This window comes from Poecilia reticulata, chromosome 11 (genome assembly GCF_904066995.2).
Source record: "Poecilia reticulata chromosome 11, P_reticulata-male-v2, whole genome shotgun sequence".
Classification (NCBI taxonomy): Eukaryota; Metazoa; Chordata; class Actinopteri; order Cyprinodontiformes; family Poeciliidae; genus Poecilia; species Poecilia reticulata.
In genome coordinates, this window is record NC_088840.1 from 21663318 (window position 1) to 21687222 (window position 23905).

The following is a 23905-nucleotide window of genomic DNA, read 5'->3' on the forward strand; positions in this document are numbered from 1 at the left end:
AAAGCTATAAATGTCTCCGCAAGGAGAGAGTTAATCTATTAAACTGACTGAAGATGAAAACATAAACCAAAAGATGGGGTATTGACATATTTTAGTATTTGTGAACCTGCCTCTTTATTGAATTAAATTGAATATAATTTCAGATTGTTGTATACATTTTCTTCAGGTTAACTTGTAAAGTGAGCTATTATTGTTACGAGTTAATTTTATAAACTTCAGAAAAGTTATTGTTAGGGAAGCTCAACTGTAAAAATTGGACTGATGTTGATAAGTGATAGTAATACTGCTGTTATGTTAGATTTACCAATGTTTTATTTGATCTTTTTTTGTATCCGATTAATCGATTAATCGTAAGAATAGTCGATAGATTTCTCAATTACTAAAATATTTGTTTACAACAGCCCTAAACTATAATTAAAGACTGGAGGGATTTCATGTCTATAAAGCTGAGAAATTGTTGTATTTGTTAAATGTGATCGTTTAGTTCTTGACATGTGGATACTTATAGATGTGAAACATTTTTCTTGATGCTTTGTTTTTTTTTCTGGCATTTTCTGTAGTAAAAATAATGACAAACTGTATTGTTGTTATATAAACATTCAATAAAATGACATGGATTATAACAAAACTGGATGATAAATTGTTCTAGGTGCATTTAATGCCCTTATGGCTACTGGGTATAAACTGATCTTCAGTCTGTTGTCCTTATTTTAATGCTCCTCTATCTGCAGCCAGTTGGAGCAAATTGTGACCTGGTGTGAAGAGTCTTTGAAAATGTTCTTGGTTTTCCTGAGGCAGCCGACCTGTGGAGTTCATGGAGAGAAGGCAGAGAGCAGCCGATGGTCTTCTGGGCATATTTTATGATTCTCTGGAAAGTCTTCCTCTGTGCTGCTGTGCAGCTGGAGAACCACACACAGAGACAATAGCAAAAAAAGTATCTTAGAGGTTTCCCCTAAAATGCACAGGAGGTGTCCATTTTGGGTCAAGGGGCAAATTTTGGCCATTTTTCACTTTTACTCACATTGAACTTTAACAAACTCCTCCTATGATTTTTGACCTATCGGCTTCATTCTTGGCCAGGATGCAGTTAAAGGGTCGGGCTTTAAAAGTTATCAAAAAATGTAGCTTTCATAAATGTTCAGATGGCGCGGCAGATGACTTACATTTAGAAAGGTCAATGGGCACCGAACTTGGCATGAGTGATCCTGGTTGGATCCCTGATGATCCTATGTCGTCATAGACTGACGTCATATATGCCCCTCCCCCTCTGAACAGGAAGTAACTTTTTTTTTCTCTTGGAAAGCTCCATCTCTGACCCGGTTGCCCTAGTCAAGGTGATCTTGTGTCAGATGACAGAAAACTAGTTGGTCTCATTTGCCTTAAAGTGCCAAGAGTTTTCAGTGGAGGGCGTGCAAAGGCGGTGCGGCGCAGTGACAAGTCAAGCCGCTGCCATATGTTTGGCTATAAATTCCACACGCTTCAACCGAGCTGGACCAAACTCACTGTGATCAATCCTTGTCCACCACCTGACAGGAATGCAGTCCAATATTTGGTGGCTGTGACCTAATTCCTCCACAGCGCCCCCTAGAATAATTTAAAAAATCTGCCCCAAGGCATGCTTTTTCTGACAGTCTTAAAATTCGGCACTCATGTACATCTTGACAGGACGTAAAAAAATTTGTACATCAAAGCATGTGGGTGTGGCTAAGCCTCAAGTCTCACAACAACCCCTGCCCCTTTCAACAGGAAGTTTTCCCACTGATTTTCTTCCTTTTACTCTGTGGCTCATGTAGATTTCAACCTGTGTTTAATGAAGCAGAACAACATGATGGTAAATCCTTCTCTCAACTCACTGGCAGCAGCATGTGGATGTAGCTGAGTGATGAATACTAATCAATGATCATACCTGCATCATTGTATTTGCACTAAACCTGTTATGATTGACCTTTGCTAACCTCTTAAGAACCCAGTGGCATTAAATTGTAATTTCACTCCCCTGGGTCCCTTGGGTTTTTCCTACAACTATATCTCCTTTATGCATCAACCGATTTGCACCAGATTGTTTGTGCATCATCAGGGAGCACTGCTGAACACATCAGTGTATCGTTATACACTGATGGTATGCAAGTGTGAGAACTGCGTGAGAGCATTGACGGTGGTGAGCGAGTGGCGCTGATGGAGCTCACGCTGTCGCAATAAGGCCAGAGCGGCGCTGAGCTGCGAGGGCCTCCAAAGCAAGTGTACATTTTCATTAACGGTTGTGAATTCTCAATTATCTATATACAAAAAAGTTCTTTATTCACTATAAAGTAATTTTCATCGATTGTTCAAAGTACGTTTGATGAGTATTGTCTCCAATAATTTAGTGTGCCTTTTGTCTTAGTTGTATTTTTCTCTTTTATGCTGCAACAGTCTTCTGTTTGTGGCGACAATAGGTGGAAACTGATTTGGTGAACTTTTAGCTTTAATAGGTTGCCCAACATCGCCACCCTGGGAATTTCACCCAGGGAATATTTATTTGGTTTAAGGCACACAGGTTCTGTTATGCATTTAAATTAAAACATCTGAGACAGTTTCAAATGTATTAAAAAAAAACATTTATTAAATTATTTTTAAAATGTCTTTTTAAAACCAGTTTCTTTTAAGAATGAAACAAAAGAAATCAAGAAAAATCAAAGAAATAGAAGTGCAGTAGCTGAGGTTACCGGCCAGAGGGGTGCTATAGGGTTAGCATCCGCCAAACACAGCAAACCAAAAAAAAAAACTTTAACACCCCAGACGCAGTGAGACAACCCGAACTCAAGAATCACAGCACGCAGAAGAGGAAGACACCATCACCACACCAACACCGCCACCGGACCTCAGCAACTGCAAAACAACAAAAGAGAAGCAGTTAACCAATATAACAATCTTAAACTCAATAAGAAAAACAATATCAGCCCGACTAAATAAAGAACAAAAAGGGCCGTAAACAAAATGAGTAAAGAAATAGAAATCAATCAACAATAGACAATGCAAATTAAAACATCAGGACCAGGCGTGGCCCGCTTGTCACGCCACAAGAGGAGGTGAAATGGGTGCGCCGATGCACCCCAAACACCGCTTCGATGAAGGCGGACAATGCCAATAAAGTCCAACTTTAAAACCGATTGTGTAGAAGTCCGGCAGACGAACTCAGAGCAAAACAGAGTAGATCGGAGCAGAACAGAGCAGTAATGGTCCAACTGTGGGGGCACCTGCCGATCCAAACACGCACACACACACTCGCAGAAGGAGGAAGAGAAGGAGCGCAGCGCAGTGGCGCTTTACCACCAGAACATTAGCGCAACATGCACCAGCCAGCGATTTGTTACTTTCCTCTGCCAGAGGCCACAGGACGCAAGCCACAGTGGGAGAGCAAAGACGACACATCCTGAATGAACGCCGCAACTCCTTATATACCACGCCCACCTTAGCAACCGGAACTTCTCACCTGACAACCACCTGTGTGGAATTAGGTGTATTTCTATACCACTACATGCTGTTACTATCAAAAGATTTTTCAAAGACAAATGGCACTGTATGAGAACTCTTTAGATGCGATGATCGTATGATCCACAAGGTGGCGGTATTGTAATAACATGGAAGCCGACAGTCATAAAACTGTCCCCAAAGAAGAAGAAGAGGAAAAGAACGAAGAAGATTAAAAAAAAGAGTACGGCACGCACTGTTTAGTTGAATGTTCGAGTGTTTCTCTAAAAATATCTTCAGTCCAGTTTAAACGAGTTTATCAACGAGCGGTTAACTGTTACAGAAACATTCAGAGTTTAAAGAAATAACCGTCAAGTCGGAGGAAGAGATGGACGATCAGCGCAAACTGCTGGATTTCTCCCGGACTCCCCAGATAATCTTACATCGAATAGGTAGGAAACACCAGCGATTGGATGAAGGTTAAGGTCTAAATGTATGAATCTTTCTGTATGTGGATCACTGTAGTAACTGTTCCGCTCCCGTATAAATGCTTTGTTAACGTGTAAATGAACGCAGACAACACAATGCCGCTGTGAGAATGGCTTATTTATGTAGAGAGAAAATGGAACCAGTTACCTTTTTTATGGCTCTCCTCCTTTAACTACTGAGACTTTTGAAAACAGGAGAAACGTGAACAATGCAGCGCAAGGCGAGTAAAGCTATCAACATACACTAATAATAGCGGTGTTATTAGCTGTAAAATGTAATCATTTGTAATAAATTGTAGTGACGATTGTTTGTCAAACCAAACATCCTATAAAAGTCCCACCAACCAGCAACTGCTGCCTGAAATGATGCTTCGTACGTAGATAAAAGTTCAATGTCCAAAAAACTGTAAGATAGCTTTTATAGTTTATTTTTCCCAGTTTGACAAGCAAATAAAGATCAAGAGTTTCATTAGTGATGTGTCGAGTAATCCAGGAGGATTTTTATGAAGGTCGTAAAACAGAGAACTCACCTGAAAATGAGCAGTTAAACTTTTTATTTTTTAGTAATAAATCGTTGTCCATAGTGACATAGTGAGTAACAAGCCAATCACAACTCTCTCTCTCTCCTGTTTGTTTCCACTTTTCTTTTTGATCCAGCCATTGTTTCATACATATCAAAATTTATGTATCAGAATCACAAACATCTTGTTTATTCATTGTAAGGCTTCATGTTGTTTTCACGTTGCCTATTTTACATATATTGTCCCCTTGATGTCCCAGTTGAGCACAAGGGCGTTGGAACAAGTTTATCATTGGAGGAGAGACATATGGGAAACCTGAAAGATCCGTAAATAGCTTGAGCAAAAATGTCAAACAATGGTGTCAACGCGTTACTCTAATCTGACCCCTTATAACGTGTAACCTAACGTGTCACTATTTACAATCCAATAATCAGATTAAAGTTATCCACGTCACTCTGTGTTTGTAATTTTTTTTCAACACATATTGTTGCTTTCTTCTTTTTCCTTTTGGAGATACGTTTCATGTGTAACACCAGCGACGCAAACGTAAACAATGGAGGGAAAAGAGATGCACATTTTCTAGCTGATGGATGAATTTTTCATTGAGGGATCAAATTACTCTTTCAAAGTAACTATGCCATGCTTGGTAATAAACCAACTACACTATATATCATATGTTTGTAGGCTTGTCACAATAACAAATTAAGATTTTTGATAAACAATATTGTTTTGAGACGTATTTTAAGTAATATAATGTTAATTGCAAAATAATAATACAAGAACATAATCTGAAAGATAGTAAACTTTAAATTATAATGAACATTTAACACTGCAACTGGAAGGCATTTCAAATATCCAAAATAAATAAACAAAATGACAAATAAAATGAATTTTGAAGTCTTTGTAAATACAATTTTCCTAAAAAGAAAAAGCTTTAGTTGAGACCAAAGCACCAACCTGAAACTTTCTGTCATACAGTTTTTGGTAGAAAGAAATAGAAATAAAAAGAGAAATGATAAATTATGCCAATGGAAATTATTGAATTTGTTTCAATTTATCACGAGCACGGAGCTCGATTCATTGTGCGTGTTGAAGCGGACACGCAGCGGCACGCGCCGACTCCGCCGCATCTGCAGCGTGTCGCAGCGCCTCGTGCTTCTCTGGACCTTTGCAACTCGGTGCGGATCACTAAACGCCATACCGCTGTCTTGGCTCAAAAACAATTGTGTTCACATTGTGAATAACGTTAGAGTTGCTACCTATAACTATCCCGGTCTTGTGCGAAATTCTGTTCCCCTGTGAAAATCTGTTCCCCGTGTGTCAGGAGCGCGACACAGGGATAATAATTCAAAGTTGCATTAAAAGTTCATTAAAAGTGCCATCTTTGCATGATTTTGTAAATAATGACAATTTAATGCAAAGTTGGTACTTTTAATGGACTTTCAATGCAACTTTTAGAGCAACTTTGCATTAAAAGTGTCTTTATTTACTGAATGACACTTCATGATATCTGTCAAACATTTATAAAGACTTCTTTATGTTCATGACAGGTGTTATGTCATGTTTATGACAGTGTCATGTCAGTCTTATGCACACCCCGTCAAATAAAGTGTTACCAAATATTTTATATGTTCCAACATTATGCAAATCATAGGATTTGAGTATGAGAAAGTATTAACTTCACTGATTCATACATACATGACTTCACAGCTATTTTCTATAAATGAATGAATAAAACTAGCAGTTGTACTGACTCACTGAAATTATTCCTTTCATTAAAACGAAAGCCCATCAGTACAGACAGTTTTTGTGAGACACACATATGTTTGATAATCCAAATTCAAATGTATGTGCTTTTATATATATTTATACGAATTTAAAAGAAAATTTACATTTCTCTGCTAGAGATTGGGTAGCAGACTAAAGAGGAGTTATAGAGCTTTGGAGCGTGACGCCACTGCTCTGGCAAAAATAACAGTCTCACACATTTTTTTTAATCCAAGTTACTTAAAATAATTTAGCTATGGTACGAACTTGCTGCGTTATTGTCTGTAATGTCTGATCCCACGACTGAAACGGTAAAAAGATGGAAAACGGACTTTCGTTTCACCATTTTCCTGCTTGGAGACAACGTAAGGAGGCTAAGCTATCGGAGCTAACTAAAAGAAAACGAATGTCCAGGTATCAGCGGTGAGACGCTGATATTACCTTCTCCAAAATCCCCAGATACCTACAAGTTTGCTCCAGACATTTCCATTCTGGTGAGTGTCTAAATTTGCTTTGTTGGTTTTGTGTCATAATTTTGTGCTATGATTTTGTCCGAGTGTCCTCATGTTCAGTTTCTGTTGAGTTCACTTAAGTGGGTCAACCTTGGTTAAGTCGGGCTTATATTGTTTAGCTAGCATAGTCCGAGTTTTGTCAGTGGACATCGAGGTTATTACATTATTGTGAAGTAAATTATTTTACTAGTGTTATCAAATTTACAGCTTTAATACTGATGTGTGTTCTGATATGTCCTCTTAAAGCAGGCATGTCCAAAGTCTGGCCCGGGGGCCAAATGAGGCCCCTGGTCAAATTTCATCCGGCCCGCAGCCTCTGTCATAAAATCAATAACGTCTGACCCGCACGTAGAATTAATACATCGGGCAGCAGTACTGTTACCTGCATATGGCATAGCTTACACACTAAATGCTGTTCCTCATTTACCCACTAGAGGGCTGCAGCCCGTGTGACTCTTTCCCCTCAATTTTCTAAAATGGCGACTATCAACAAAAAAAGGAAAGTTGACTGCGAAGGCCGACAAGGATCCATCCATCCACCAATGATGGGTGGAAATTAGACTATTTCTTCACTGACATACGCAACAACTGTGTCTGCCTCATTTGTAAAGAGACTGTTTTTAAAGAGTTCAATGTGAAGCGACATTACCAAGGAGACATGCTGACATATTCAAAAAGATCACAGGGAAGGAACGCAGCGAAAAACTGAAGCAACTTGAAGCTAGTTTAATCTCACAGCAGCGACATTTTGCAAGAGCCCGAGAATCAAATGAGAAGCTACAAAGGCTAGTTATGAGGTAGCCGCGCTGATCGCAAAGCATTGCAAACCTTTTACCAAGGGTGTATTTATCAAAGACGGCGTGATGACTATGGTAAAGAAAATCTGTCCTGAGAAGCAGCAAGAGTTTGCCAAAGTCTGCCTGGCACGTAACAGTGTGGCACGCAGGGTTGAAGAAGTGTCATCAGACATCAAGACAATTGGGAGTCGGAGGAAAGGAGTTTGACTTTTTTTTGGTAGCTTGCGACGAAAGCACAGACGCCTCTGACACTGCTCAGTTACTTATTTTTTTGAGAGGAGTGGGCAACAAAATTAACATTACTGAAGATCTACTTGACCTCAAGAGCCCGAAAAACCAAACGAGAGGAACAGATTTATTCTCTTCTGTTTGCGCTGCCGTGGATGACATGAAACTCCCGTGGAATAAAATTTCTGGGATTATTACAGATGGCGCACCATCCATGACTGGCGAACGAAGTGGATTAGCAACACTAATAAGTAACAAAGTAAGTGAAGAAGGGGGTAAAGCTGTAAAACTCCATTGTATCATTCATCAGCAAGTTCTGTGTGCTAAAAACCTCCAATACGAACATGTTATGGAACCGGTGAGAAAGGCTATTAACTATATCCGCTCCAGAGCGCTATTCCACCGTCAGTTTCAACAGTTTCTAAGCGAGATTCATGAGGAATATGGAGATGTTGTCTATCACCCTGACGTGAGATGGCTCAGTTGGGGTTCTGGATTGTCACGCTTCTACTCTCTTAGGCAAGAAATCAGTGATTTTTTGGCTGAAAAAGGACAACCTATGTGAGAACTAAGTGACCCTATGTGGCCGATTTGGGGTTTTCTAGTTGATATTACAAAGCACCTTAATGTCCTGAACACCAGTCTCCAGGGACCAGACGCAGCCAGAAGCCAACTATATTCGCACATCAAAGCCTTTGGAACCAAGCTGCAACTGTTTGAAAGACACCTGTCGCCGACCCAACCCAATGCTGCACACTTTTCAGCGCTTCAAGAAATCATGACCAGATTCCCACAGAGTAATGTCAGTGCGCAAACGAGACATTAAGTATCAGATATTTAATCTCTGGCTGAAGAGTTTAAACAACGCTTTCGGGATTTTGCAGCTATCGAGAAGGAGCTCACTCTTTTTTCTTCACCTTTCTCCGTGGACACAGATGATGTTCCAGACCATTTGCAGCTGGAGCTCATTGAGCTGCAGTGTGACGCAGAGAGCCGCGGTCGGCACCAGCAGCTTTCTCTCGCCAACTTTTACCAACAGCTGGATAAGGACAGGTTTCGAGAGATTTGAGCATTTGGTAAGAAAATGCTAAGCTTGTTTGGGTCGACGTCTTTGTGTGAGAAGACATTCTCGGTTATGAACTTAAATAAGAGCCGTGTGAGGACACGGCTAACGGACTCTCACTTACGAGACATCTTGCGCGTCAATACCACTGCCTTTGCGCCAGACCTGGCCTATGTGCCGCAGTCCAGATCTCAGTATCACCCATCACATTAATGCAGACACGTCATTTGTCATTTACAATAAGTCTCTGAATACATTTTGTTTTTTAAGTTCAAAATCAGTCATAAATTCAGGGAAGTTTTCAGTTTTCACTCCAGAATAATAAACTTTTAAAAATCTAATATGTCATATTTCAAATGAGCCCTGCACTTGTTGATATGACGATTACTTGCTCATTTGTTATTTAAAAATTCTGTAAATATTGAACTGTCATGGTGAGATATTGTTTTATGCTTCAAATGTAATTTGCACTCAATAGTACAATTACTTCTGTTTAACTGTTAGACAAAAGTTAAAGTGTTAAAAAAGTGAAGTTAAGTGATTATTCAATTGCATATGATATGCATGTTTCAAATGAACCAAAAGACATGCCTTAAGATCGCTAAAATTTAAACAAAAAAGCAAATGTGAAACACAGAATGGCTTGCTGAAATTTGTTTAAATATATTGCTGTTCTATGTAAAGAATGTCCGCCAAGGTCGGCCCCCCTACATTTTTAACACACCAAATCTGGCCCCCTTTGCAAAAAAGTTTGGACACCCCTGTCTTAAAGGCAAACCGACGTATGAAATGGATGAGCTCAATCCTGACTGGGTTCCAACGCTGAATATGGGTCACTGCAAGGTCAATGGCACAACATTGGACCGGCATGGGCGTCAATTAAAGAGGCGATACAGCAAAACAATGGTGGATCAACAAGTTACTGAGACTATTTTTATTATTTACCCCAGATGAGGCAAATGAAAACCCAGAAGAGGAGCAAGTTGGAGAGGCTGAGGAGGAAGAAACCCCAGGAGAGGAGCTCAGCAAAGGCTGCAGACTCTGAAGAGGAGCATGAACCATTTGTGTTGAAATGCAGTTAGAAGTGGCTGTTTTCTCTCATTTAATAATTTAATGTATTAAACGTTCATGAAACGTTTGATTCAAGCACTTCCGAGTTGCATGTAAACAGGTGAAGAAATGAATCACATTTTAAAAATTTGATATTTAAATATTTCAGGTAATAAACATACATGTAATGAAAGATTATATTTTAAAATAAATATTTTATATGATTAAAGTAAACAATTATATAATCAGACATCTGTCAGGACACTGGGTTTTGGGGTTTGTTGGGCTTTTCATTTTATTTAGCTTCATGTGTTAATTCATTTTAGTTTAGCCCTTCATGGTCCTTTTGATATTTAGTGTAGTTAGAATTATATTATTGCTTTGAGTCCATGTCAAGCCTTCTTTATTGACTATAGTTTAATTCCATTTTATCCCTCTAGTTATTTCTTATTTCAGCAGGGTTTCTAGTAAGGTTTATTTCTTACTTTGATCACCATAGATTCAGTTATTCTTCCATGTCTGAGTCTGTATCTCTAGTCATTCTAGTTGGGTTATTTCTTTGTTTAGGTCTTCTAGTTTCTCTAGCTCTGTGTCCCTTAGTTCTTATTGTTAGATCAGCCTTGTTTCTATTTAGGTTCAGTTATGATTTCCCTCATGTCTTTCTCTCCTAGTTCATCAGGTTTTCTTTACTCTTAGTGTCTTTTGTATTAGAAGTATTTTTCAGTTCCCGGTTTCCTCCCGTTTGTGTCCCAGCAGATCTCCTTAGTTTCCCTGTGCCACCTTCTCCCCAGCCCTCAGCAGCTCCTGTGCCAAATTACTCACACCTGCTATCACTCTTCTCATTTAGGCCATTGTCCCACTACTTAAGCTCCTCTTTTTCAGTCACAACTTCCCAGTCCAACTTGTCACCATGTTGCCAGTTGTTATCCCTTGTGCCTCCTGTTTCATTGTGTTTAGGATTTCTTTGTTTTGGATTTAGTTCGTTTATTTTGTTCATTAAAATAACATCCACATAAAGTACCTACTGCCTGCTGCATTTGTGTCCACCGCCACATCATGACACAAACCAGATGAAAGAGCCCATCTTTAAACATTTAATGTGTAATTAAACAATAAAGTGACAAATTTTATGAAATAGATCACACTTTAATATTTGTTGTATTTAACATATTTCAGGTAAGTTAACATGTAATGAAATAGATCCTGTCCTAGAATTTTATTCAATTGAACATTACGGGCAACAAGTGATGATCATATAAGGTAATACATTTTATGAATATTTTTTAAATATTTTTTAAAATATAATTTTGGTTAAAAAATAAAAAAAGGGGTCGAAATGGAATAAAAATATGCCTAATCTATATACACTGCTCAAAAAAATAAAGGGAACATTTAAACAACACAATATAACTCAAAGTAAATCAAACTTCTGTGAAATCAAACTGTCCACTTAGGAAGCAACACTGATTGACAATCAATTTCACCAGCTGTTGTGCAAATGGAATAGACAACAGATGGAAATTATTGGCAATTAGCAAGACACTCAATAAAGGAGTGGTTCTGCAGGTGGGGACCACAGACCACTTCTCAGTACCTATGCTGTCTGGCTGATGTTTTGGTCAGTTTTGAATGTTGGTGGTGCTTTCACACTCGTGGTAGCATGAGACAGACTCTACAACCCACACAAGTGGCTCAGGTAGTGCAGCTCATCCATGATGGCACATCAATGCGAGCTGTGGCAAGGTTTGCTGTGTCTGTCAGCGTAGTGTCCAGAGGCTGGAGGCGCTACCAGGAGACAGGCCAGTACATCAGGAGACGTGGAGGAGGCCGTAGGAGGGCAACAACCCAGCAGCAGGACCGCTACCTCCGCCTTTGTGCAAGAAGAAACAGGAGGAGCACTGCCAGAGCCCTGCAAAATGACCTCCAGCAGGCCACAAATGTGCATGTGTCTGCACAAACGGTTAGAAACCGACTCCATGAGGATTGTATGAGGGATGAGGGCCCGACGTCCACAGATGGGGGTTGTGCTTACAGCCCAACATCATGCAGGACGCTTGGCATTTGCCAGAGAACACCAGGATTGGCAAATTTGCCACTGGCGCCTTGTGCTCTTCACAGATGAAAGCAGGTTCACACTGAGCACATGTGACAGACGTGACAGTCTGGAGACGCCGTGGAGAGCGGTCTGCTGCCTGCAACATCCTTCAGCATGACCGGTTTGGCAGTGGGTCAGTAATGGTGTGGGGTGGCATTTCTTTGGAGGGCCGCACAGCCCTCCATGTGCTCACCAGAGGTAGCCTGACTGCCATTAGGTACCGAGATGAGATCCTCAGACCCCTTGTGAGACCATATGCTGGTGCGGTTGGCCCTGGGTTCCTCCTAATGCAGGACAATGCTAGACCTCATGTGGCTGGAGTGTGTCAGCAGTTCCTGCAAGATGAAGGCATTGAAGCTATGGACTGGTCCGCCCGTTCCCCAAACCTGAATCCGATTGAGCACATCTGGGACATCATGTCTCGCTCCATCCACCAACGTCACGTTGCACCACAGACTGTCCAGGAGTTGGCAGATGCTTTAGTCCAGGTCTGGGAGGAGATCCCTCAGGAGACCATCCGCCACCTCATCAGGAACACGCCCAGGCGTTGTAGGGAGGTCATACAGGCACGTGGAGGCCACACACAATACTGAGCCTCATTTCGACTTGTTTTAAGGACATTACATTAAAGTTGGATCAGCGTGTAGTGTGTTTTTTCACTTTAATTTTGTGTGTGGCTCCAAATCCAGGCCTCCATCGGTTAATAAATTTGATTTCCATTGATGATTTTGTTGTCGGCACATTCAACTTTGTACAGAACAAAATATTCAATGAGAATATTTCATTCATTCAGATCTAGGATGTGTTATTTGAGTGTTCCCTTTATTTTTTTGTGTAGTTTAGTAGAATAATTTCACCCAGATTTTGAGTTAATAGGTCTCATGATCTAGAAGCTATTTAAGAAAAATACAAACTTTTGACTACAGAAATAGCTGAAAATATATAAAATGTTAAAATGTAATAAAGATCAGTGTGCCTCATCAATACAGTCTAGTAGAACAATTTCACACAAATTGAGTTACTGGGACACGATTTGGAAGCTACTGAAGAAAACACTTAATGTTAATTATTTAAATTATTGAATATGACTTAAAATTTTAATAGAGGATAGTGTGCCTCATGTAATAGCATGAATGACCATGTTTTTGAATTAGTTGGTCACAAGACAAAGCATTTATTTACAGGAGTGTTCGGAAATTGACGGTTCCCATGTGAAACTCCGAGCGCTTGAGGAGGGACCAGTAAAGAACAGCTGGCCGAAATCAGCGTTCATAAATCGGATCAACCTTGAGCTGAATGTCCCTTACTCCATGGAGCGCGGGAGATCCAGTATCCAACTTGAAAACAACTTCACTGCGGTCGGTAACACAATGAAAACACCGGTGTTCTGAATAGTTTGTTTTGGTCTGTGGACACCAAAAATGGCACCGAGCGATGTAAACGTCACACGCTGTGGTGTCGGCTCCAAAGCTCTATAGGGTCCCAGGAAACCAGCATCCAACTTCCCACCTTTTCTCTGCTGACTGCGTATGCTCTGCCTCCAAACTCGGTCACCAGGTTTAAACACAGTGCCCATGTGTTGTGCTCTTCCCTTTGCTTTGTCCTGTTTTTGGAAACACTTTCGCTGACGATGCTCCTCGGGTGTTCTTGTATTTTCAGGTCTTGCGCCAACTCCTCCACTCCAATGATGTCCTCCACAGGACTGTCAATCTTTCAACACAACATTAATATTTCAAGTGTCAGTTAATATCTGTTATTTAGAAAATTTATGGAATGCTACAGTGACATATCACGACTTATTCTGAAAGAGTATACTGACAATGTGTTTTGATAGGGTTTATGCAATTTTCACATTTATAGCAAAAATTCTAAAACTTTTCAGAATAAAGTCCATTGTGAAGGATAGACTTCACAAAGTAGATGCTTTACATAAATTCATGACCTCACAGAAATTTAATTCGAATGCAAAGTCATATTTTAGGTTTTCACTATGTGTGAAAACCTAAAATATTTATGAAGAAACTGAAGTGATAATTGAAACAAGTGGTAATTGAATACTATAATTTAGGAATTCTGTTGGGATTTTTGTGTCGTCATTATTACATTTATAATATCAAACATTTATCTGTCTTAAATTGTTAGATTATTGTGATTTTCATTAGTGTTTGACCTTTTTATTTTCTGTGTCAAGACCTTTGACTGCTGTGTTGAATACTTTTGGCAACAAGTATCACTGCTGCAAGATAACCGATTGCTTCCTCTACCTTTGAGAGAAAACGCTCTCCAAGGGAAAAGGCTTGATGACCTGTGTGTAGATCAAGCTTGCCTTCTGTCTCTTCAGTTTATCTTTTTGTTATTTCCTTTTCCAATATAAAAGGCCAGCTCTATCTGAGGGAGGGCAGAATGCTCAGTGAATGGCTTGGAGGAGCAGATTGCTGTGACTTCTCCCTTTGCATTAACAGATATACGTTGTCTGTGGTTCTTATTGATCATCTTATGTAGGTTCAAAAATACCTATCTTCAATACATGAAATGGAAAGATTGACCATAACCCTACCATGTAATGTTCAGGGACCTCTGAGGGATAGCGGGCCTCTCTTCCGAACATCAGGAAGTATGGTGAATGCTGTGTCGTTATTTGTTTTTTGGTACGTATCCCAAACATCACTGCATCCAAATATTAATCCCAGGTGTGTGGACGGCCATCCACAACCTTACTCAGAGCTCTGAGATACAAGAAAGATGTAATGTGTCACAAATAACAAATGATTTCTTACAATTTTGTGTATTTTACCAAATACACATACTGTTTTGTATTAGAGATAGTACTCACCTTTGAATGGTCCCATTCATTTTTTCAGCCAACCAGTTAGTTTGGCGGTGGTATGGGGAACACAGACTTCGTTTAATATTGAGAACTTTGCACACTTCTTGGTTTATCTGAAAATGTTATGAACAAATAGCTATAACAAAATAGCCTGCTTTAAGCAGCATATTGAAACAAATAGTGTATAGAAGGACATTCATAGTGTTAAATTTCTCAAAGATATTGAAAACAAATACTTACGGAATTTACAAATTCTTTTCCTTGGTCCGTCAAAATCCTTTTTGGGGCCTCAAACTGATGCACAAACTTAATTATGCATTCCGTGACTTCAGGTGCCGATTTGTTTTTTAGCTTGTGGCTACTTGGTGAAATAGTCGATCATGACACAAATATATTTGTTTCCGGATTTGGTTTCGACAAGTTTGCCAATGAGATCCATCTCAATTAATTCAAAGGGATGGGAAACCTTAAATAAAAGACTTAATAGATTAATAAATAATAAAATGATAGAAGACAGGAATATTTTCAAAAGCATTATTTTGTTAAGCTAAAATAATAGCTTATCAATGTATTGTAAAATGTTTAGTATATTAAAAATACATTCCTTAATTTTATACATCAACTTGTTCCAAATATAGACCCTTTGTGAGAACACAGACAAAACAGGGTAACCAACCACTGCTGCACACTACCATGTAGTCTCAGTAAAATTGTTTATTTTCACAATTAATTACTTTACCTTTATGGGAGTATTCTCTGATGGCTGTTTCAATGCTTGGGCACTAACCTGGCAGGATGAGACCTGGGAACTTAGTGAAAGACAAAAACAAACAAGAATTTAACACATGCAAAGTTGACGTTATTGGACAATTATAGTTTCATATTGGTAATACAAATAAGGTTTACACATTTCTTTTCCTAAACTTTAAACATAGTATATGGTATTAGTAAAGAAAATTCTTTACTTAGTCCAGTGCTTGTATAACATACCCATTTCTTGATGTCCACAAACATTCCTAGCCAATAAAATCTCCTTGAGAGCGCAGTGTTTTTAATTGGCCACAATGTGCACCTGTAGGGTTGGCATGAAAGTCAACAGATATTCGTTCGGCTTCCTCAGCACCTTTAACTACTTTCACCTTTGTTGAGGATCACCTGCCTTTTTGTCGTACATAGAAGAGGTCATTTCCTTTGAAAAGATAAAGGACAACAATATAAATGTGACCGAAGCATGAAATTCTATTAATAAATACAATGATCATTCTAAAAATATGAAAATGTATCCTACATCCTGAGTTATAAATAGAAGTTGAAACAAGAAGCATGCAGTAAACAGAACATGAATAAAGGCATTATCAAATGCATATAAAATAATAACTTTTGGAGGAAAAGATAAGTTCTTATTTGAAGGAGTAATGTCTGAATCTGTTTACGTTATGGTTTTTTAATCACAATTGTCCATTTTTATACATTTTGTTTGAGCAAGATAGCAGTACGGAAATTCACAGGAATAACAACTGCAGTGAAGAACTTTGTGCGTCATTCCTTCATTGTAACTTGGAATAACGTTTGTGTCGGCATGAACGTTGCTGCTGCATTTAATTGAAATTAAATTAAATGCAGCAGTAAATCAATAACAAAAAAGCATTGAGTGTTATCCGTTTTTAGATAACTTATGCATTACACTATTTGATACATATTAAAGTAGAGGTTCACTTCACGGCATCACTCTTGAAGATAAAGATTCTTACTTTCAACCTCATACGACGAGGCTTTCCTTCTAATGAGATTTTTTTGCTTTGTTGCTTTGGTGGATATTTGCCATTAACATTATAGTTAAAGACCGTTTCATATTCCACACGGTGTTGTGATCCGTATTTTTCTGTTTATTTTTGTTTGTTTTTCTGTGTTTATTGTGATCTTGTTCCCTGTGGGCCTGTCCTGCCTGCTCCCTAATTGTTTCCCAGGTACGTCTAGTTCCCCTAATTACTCCCTGTGTATTTAAGCCCACCTGTTGTCTCTGTCCTTTGTCAGATCCTTGTCAGTTGTCGTCTATAGTCATAGGTAGCTTGTCGGTTGCTGTCAGTAGTTCTCAGTCGAACTGTATAGTCCTGAGACTACTTTGCTCCATGTTCAGTCTTTGTCAGTTGCTACCAGTATTTAGCTGTGTGTTTTTTGTCTCTGCCGTGCTGCCTGATCTGGACTGTTTGAGCCACTTTCATCACATCATTAAATTCATCATCACTTTCTTCATCATCTGGATTCCTGCGTTCATTCTCACCTTCACAAACCCCCACCTCATGACACACTGTCCATATTTATGAGAAGTGTTGACTTAATGAAATATTTGGCTTAAAGCAAAAAATGATACACAACCTGCCCAAAACTCCAGGCGGGCTTGCACATTTGCATAATTGATTGAAGAAATAGCATCACATGATTTTTGACTTTCCAGAAAACACTGTATGCCTTTATATTGCAATGTACATTGTTAGATGCAATATCAGAAAAAAAAATTGTAAAATGGTTGATAAATATTTAAACATAAAATACATGTCTTAAAGATTGTCAAACCAATAGTCATATTTATTTAAACCATTTTGGACTTTAAAAAAAATCACAAAATTTTTTTTCAAACTTTATATAGAAAAAATAAAGACCAAAAGTTTAACAATTCACATAATTTGTTTCTTTTTTTCAATGTTACGGGGAGAATGGATTATTACAAACATCTAAAATATATGGTTCCCCTTTTTTAACTCTTTCAAACAAAGAGCAAATGTCATCAAAATCACAGGATTTGTTGTTGATAATGAGAGGAAAGAACACAGTTAAAGACTTGCTGGTAAATTAATTTGTTTCCATTTTATGTAGGGGGAACAGATTATTTCAGGCAGCTGAAAGAGCTAAAATATTTTGTTCCCCCCTCCTAACTTGCTGCCAACAAGCTCAGCTGCTTCTCCAAGACGACGAACAAAAATATGCATCCAGTTTTTGGCTTTTTCTTGCTCTTTTTTTCCCATCCTTTTCACTTTGCCACTCCACGGAGCTCCACTCTTGTTAACTTAGTCCGTACAAATGTTCTAGCTAGTTTGCCATTTGTTGCCAAGAGACTGATGACGTTGGTGGACCACTGGTAACAAGTTTTACCAAGAATAGACTTGGAGACAATAAGGACGATCCTCTTGTAATTTGGCGTGTCATAGAGGGAAATGTAAGAGTTAATGCCAGTCACATAGCATAACATTTCATTAAATATTTTACACCCACAATCTCACTAAAATCAGTTGGTCTTGAAAAGTTTTAAGCAACCATGAGTCAACAATGCCTGAGGCAGCCTACTATATAATTCATGGGGGTAGATAGCTTCATATCTGTATGTATACAGAACTCGTTAGGAGCAAGCTCACCTTAAAAGCATGCGAGGTGAAAATTTCAGGAGTTGAATGATTGGATGGAGTTCCTCAGTGCTTCGTGAGGCTTCATCTTACCATCACTACTTTTCATCATTTCCTCTCCTGGGGCCTAAAAGTGCATAAAAAAAGTGCGCAGTTTTCACATTTAGAAAAGTGTGGCGCACAAAAAAAAGTGATGCATAAAGGTGCACAGGTGGCTGCGCACCTTTCCTTTATAAATACTAATTTGCGTAAAATTGAGCGCAGCTGCCGGTCCGCCCTGCCGCCACCCATAAATACATATGTAAATTAGTACAAATACCCTGAAGTCTTCCACCACGCGAAGCAGTAACAATGACAATGTTCTTGTTTTTATCAGTATGAGTATTTGTAATAATTCTATATTTTATGTAAAATATGCTTTCAGGGCACAAGGTCACCTCACAAAAACAACAATAATACATTTTAAAGAGAAAAATTCCAATTAAATAAATACATAAAGAGATCGCGCAAATGCCTGTCTGAACAGTAGTGCGTCCAGCAAGGATTTTAAGACTGGCACAGCGCAAAGGTGTGCGCCTTTGCGCTGCTACTTATGTGTGATTGTCTACACACCTTGATCACCTTAAAATAATAAAACTTGTTTGGAGTTAATCTGTTGATCCAACCCTGTTTTCTTTTTTTGTGTGTGTGTGTGAGAATGAAATTGCCCCATAGATGCATTTCATGAGCTGCGGCGCACAGACCAGCGTTACATCTTTATGAAACAAAAGCTGAGGAAAAGTACTATTTACATTCGAGTGAAGTTTTCACATTCTTTTATTTTTCTTTATACTGTCCACCCACAGGCCCAACCCGGAGCATGCTGGTCCCATACCAGTCCCTGTACTTACATATAATGGACCCACAGTTCTTCCTGTCTAACTTAGAAAAGTAAATAACAAAACAAAAACTAAACAACTATTAACCTACAAATAAACTCATGTTTGTAAATAGACCCCAAAGATATAAAGGGGACTAAAATAAAATTTTAATTTAATTCAAAGTGGGGCTGGTGTAAACGAATATTTGAGTAATTCAGTGGTTGCCAAAGTTGCTCTTTTTCAATTGCTCTTTTTTGTTTTTTTGTCCAGATTATCTGCAGTGTAACATTTATAAGCAGGAGAGGAGATCCACTCTGGACCAGGAGGAGTTAGAACCTCTTCAGGTGAAACAGCAGGAAGAACCAGAAGATCATCAGATAAAAAAGCAGGAGGATCTAAAACACCAGCAGATAAAAATGGAAGCGAAAGAAGTTTACTGTTGTCAGGAAGAAGAACATGTTGAGTTAAAACAGCAGACTGATACCTACATGGTGGTTCCTGTTGATGAACAAACATCCCACACTGAAGCAGAACCAAACAGGAACCAAGTCATCTTCCAGGAAGCTGCTGAAGCTGAGAACCAAAATCAAGAAAAAAGCAAACCTTTCTTATGTGAGACCTGTGGAAAACGTTTCACTGTCATATATGCTCTCAATGGTCATATTAGAACTCATACGGGTGAAAAGCCGTTTTCATGTATGAACTGTGGAAAAAGTTTTAGTGTAAAACGAGATTTAAATCGGCACGTGATGATTCACACTGGTGAAAAGCCGTTTTCATGTGTGAACTGTGGAAAAAGTTTTAGTCTAAAACATGGTTTAAGTCAGCACATAATGATTCACACAGGTGAAAAGCCATTTTCATGTGTGACCTGTGGGAAAAGTTTTAGTCGAAAACATCATTTAAATCGGCACAGAATAATTCACACAGGTGAAAAGCAATTTTCATGTTTGACCTGTGGAAAAAGTTTTACTCGAAAACGAAATTTAGTTCTGCACATGAGAATTCACACTGGCGAAATGCTTTTTTACTGTGTGAACTGTGGAAAAGGTTTTAATCAAAAACAGAATTTAGCTCTGCACATGATGATTCACACAGGTGAAAAGCCGTTTTCATGTGGGACCTGTGGAAAAAATTTTCGTTACAAAGTCACTTTAACTCAGCACATCAGGCATCACACACGTGAAAATCAGTAGAACTATTTTCCATATATGTCCCTGTTGAGGTTCATTATAAAAGTCATTTAGATGAAAACTGGAGTTATACACTGGAGGGCTTTCTTGTCTATAAAATGGAGAGAGTTTAATTTATTAAGTTGTTTAATGTGATAATTTGGATCTTGAAATTTGAATACTTGCAAATGTGCGTCCCTGGAACATTTTCCTTGAGCTATGCTTTGGTGGGTTTTTTTGTGTACTTTGTTGAATGGGATCATTTTTACCTTGACATTTGGATACTTAGATATGTGCATCCCTGAAATCTTTTCCTTGGGTGATATTTATTTTTGCTGGACTATTTGATACAAAAAAACACAAAACAATCATCTTTAAAAAATGTAAATCTGTGGAGCCTCCAAACCAGAAACATGGATCTATGAGCTGTTATCATTCTGCCTCCCTGAAGAAATTCTCTTTTCAGTACGGATGATATTAAGAGAGTTTGACTGGACATATACTCTCCCTTCCCAAACATTATAGTGAGATTGGATTTGAAGGCTTGATTTGTATTATTCTGTTCTATGTGAGTGAGTTCAGCTGATCGAATTTACTTTAAAGCATTCATAAACAAAAATGTAATGTACTGTTTTCATTAATGGTTTTGCAGTCTCAAATATATCTTTATACAAAAAAATCATTGTTTTTTAACATGGCTGCATTTTATTATTTATAAAAATGTTCCATTCTCAATTCAAACTGGGTTTTTAGCACATTTTAACTTAAGTCGAAATCATCAATTTCGACCAAACAAATCAGTTGAACATAAAAATCCAGAAATCCCAATGAATCTTTTCTCTACTGATCAGTTGAGTTAAAATAAATATTACAAACGTAAAATAAAGGGAAGATCTTCCTTGTTAAATTTACAAAGAATATATATGTGTATGTACATTAAATTTACACGCTACTATGTTAGGTCCAGATATGTTGTCAAGGTTTCCACCTTTTCTTAAGTAAATCAATGGGTGGGTTTAGCTTTATTTTTCCCATAATGTAAACCCTCACTGCTCTCCCTATCCATTGATTTACAGTAGGGGGTAAAGGTTTGTACCAACATACCATAATAATTTTTTTGCTATCAGTACAAGGATGCCAAGCAGGTACTGTTGTTCTTTACTTAAATCACTCACCTGAGCACTCCCAGAACAAACGCAAGGGAATTTCATTATGTATAAATGTGTAAAATAGTTTAAATTTCCTCTCGAAATCCTTCCCAAAATGATTTAATTTTTGTGTAATCCCAAAACATGAGTGATCTCCAACTAGTCCACATTGTCTACAGCACAAATTTGTTTTAGCCTAATCAAATTTTGAAATGATACATGGTGTTCTGAAGTATCTAACAATTATTTCCCAATAAAGTTGTTTCCATGTTGGGCGGTTATTCAGCTAATGTCCATTTCACACACTAGTTCCCACTCTTGATCAGCAATCACAACATTCATTTCTGGTTCCCACCTTTCCTTTGTCTCAGGAGACCCCAACATACATCACTGTAAACGTTTAAATAGATTTGACAGTTTTATCAATTTTTTTTTCTTTAGTGACCTTTATAAATAATACTTTTAAATCAGTAGGTTGTGATTTAGGAAGAGATTATTCTGTATGATGGTCATTTCTTAACCGCAAAAATCTGTAAATGTCAGATGAAATGAGCCTATACTTCTCTTGAGTCTGACCAAATGATTCCAGAATCTCCTCTTTAAACAAGTCATCAATAAAAATGTAATACTTATTTTGCCAGACTCAAAACCCTGAATGCCAAAAGGGTATAAGAAAGGAAAGCACTGTGTTTTTTTTATAAAATATAAAAAAAGAGTTGGGCAAATAAGAACAGAAAGAAATGGGAGACATGAGATAATTATTTCAGACTTTGAATCAGACACACTGGATTGATTAACATTACTTTTAATAGGGAAACATCAGACAGGAAAATGTGACTGTGGGGAAGATGAGACTATAAAACATTATTTTGCATTGTAGAAATTACTGTGTTCAGAGAAACAAGTTAATTAGGAACCTTAGTAATATGAAAATGAAAATGAAAATTGACATTGTTGACTCACTGCAAAAGGATCCAAGAAGCAGAATGTATCAGGCTATATTTGATTTTTTAAAACAGTGAAAGTTGTATTATAGGATAGTTTTTTTCCCCTTTGTTTTGTTTTATTTTGGCGTGTGGTTCACACTCCTTACCAGTTGGTGGCGGTAATGCTCACCTAACTTTTCTTGCCAACCGCCAATAAATTTCATGAAAAAGAATTGGGGGGGGGGTAGGGTGTCGCCTTAGCTCAGAAGAGAAGACAGCTAGGAGGAAAGTTGTGAGGGAGGAATTTAAAATATTAAAACTTAAGAACAATTAAGAACAAGATATCAGCCCCACTGTGGCGTCAAGAGAAATAAAAAAATTACAAGAGGTTATTGAAATAGAGAAATGGGCGTTGCAATGGGGATTTAAGTTTTCACTTGAAAAACACAAAAGTAATGATATTTAATCAGAAAAAAAACAAACAAGGAAATACAATTAAAGTCATATAACCAAGAATTAGAGCAAGTGTATAAAATTTTTAGGGCTATGGTTTGATGAAAAATTTAAATGGAATATACATATTCAAAAAGTTGTTGATAAATGTAAGAAAATTTTTAATATTTTGAGATGTTTGGCTGGCAGTGACTGGGGAGCAGATAGACGATCACTAAAACAGATTTACACAGGAATGATAAGATCCATGACCGAAAGAACGAGATCACGGGTACAAGCGGCCGAAATGGGTTTCCTCCGCAGGGTGGCTGGGCTCTCCCTTAGAGATAGGGTGAGAAGCTCGGTCATCCGGGAGGGACTCAGAGTAGAGCCGCTGCTCCTCCACGTCGAGAGAAGCCAGTTGAGGTGGCTCGGGCATCTGGTAAGGATGCCTCCTGGACGCCTCCCTGGTGAGGTGTTCCGGGCACGTCCCACCGGGAGGAGGCCTCGGGGAAAACCCAGGACACGCTGGAGGGATTACGTCTCTCGGCTGACCTGGGAACGCCTTGGGATTCCCCTGGAGGAGCTGGAGGAAGTGGCTGGGGAGAGGGAAGTCTGGGCCTCCCTTCTGAAGCTGCTGCCCCCGCGACCCGACCCCGGATAAGCGGAAGAAAATGGATGGATGATAAGATCCAACATAGACTTTGGTTGTCTAGTTTACGGTTCAGCAGCTAAAACACATCTGGTTAAAATAGACATTATCCAACATCAGGCACTAAGATTATGTACTGGAGCGTTTAAAACCACACCAACAGCAGCAGTAGAAGTAGAAATGGGAGAAATGCCGTTAGATTTAAGAAGAACAAAATTCTTGCCTCGAAGTTATTGCCTCGTTAAATTTACGAGGCAATAACTTTGATCATCCAACTTGGGGAATTTTGAATCCACGTTGGGAAAAATTAAAGAAAGAAATGAGGATTGGATGGACAATTAAAAAGAAAATAAGTGAATTTAAAATGAATAATTTAGAAATTAGTCAAACACCAATATCAATTATACCACCATGGATTTTACCAGAAGCAACAGTAGATATGTCAATAATGGAAAAGAAACAAGATAAATCAATTATCATCAATATATTCAAATATATACAGATGCATCAAAAATAACA

At 38.4% G+C, this 23905-nt stretch overlaps 1 protein-coding gene across 1 annotated transcript; it reads left to right on the forward strand.

Moving 5' to 3' along the window:
- Positions 1 to 2590: 2590 nt before the first annotated feature.
- On the forward strand, positions 2591 to 22530 carry LOC103472618 (uncharacterized). Its single transcript, XM_017307417.2, has 2 exons — positions 2591 to 3902; positions 19327 to 22530. The coding sequence occupies exons 1-2, from the start codon at positions 3839 to 3841 to the stop codon at positions 20250 to 20252; spliced, it is 990 nt and encodes a 329-aa protein (XP_017162906.2). The 5' UTR covers positions 2591 to 3838; the 3' UTR covers positions 20253 to 22530.
- The last annotated feature ends 1375 nt before the right edge of the window (positions 22531 to 23905 follow it).

Bases quoted from the DNA above. Each gene is read 5' to 3' on its own strand.
- LOC103472618 (XM_017307417.2), top strand. From the start codon at position 3,839: ATGGACGATCAGCGCAAACTGCTGGATTTCTCCCGGACTCCCCAGATA. The intron at 3,903-19,326 runs GTAGGAAACACC...TTTTTTGTCCAG, and splicing joins GATAATCTTACATCGAATAG to ATTATCTGCAGTGTAACATT.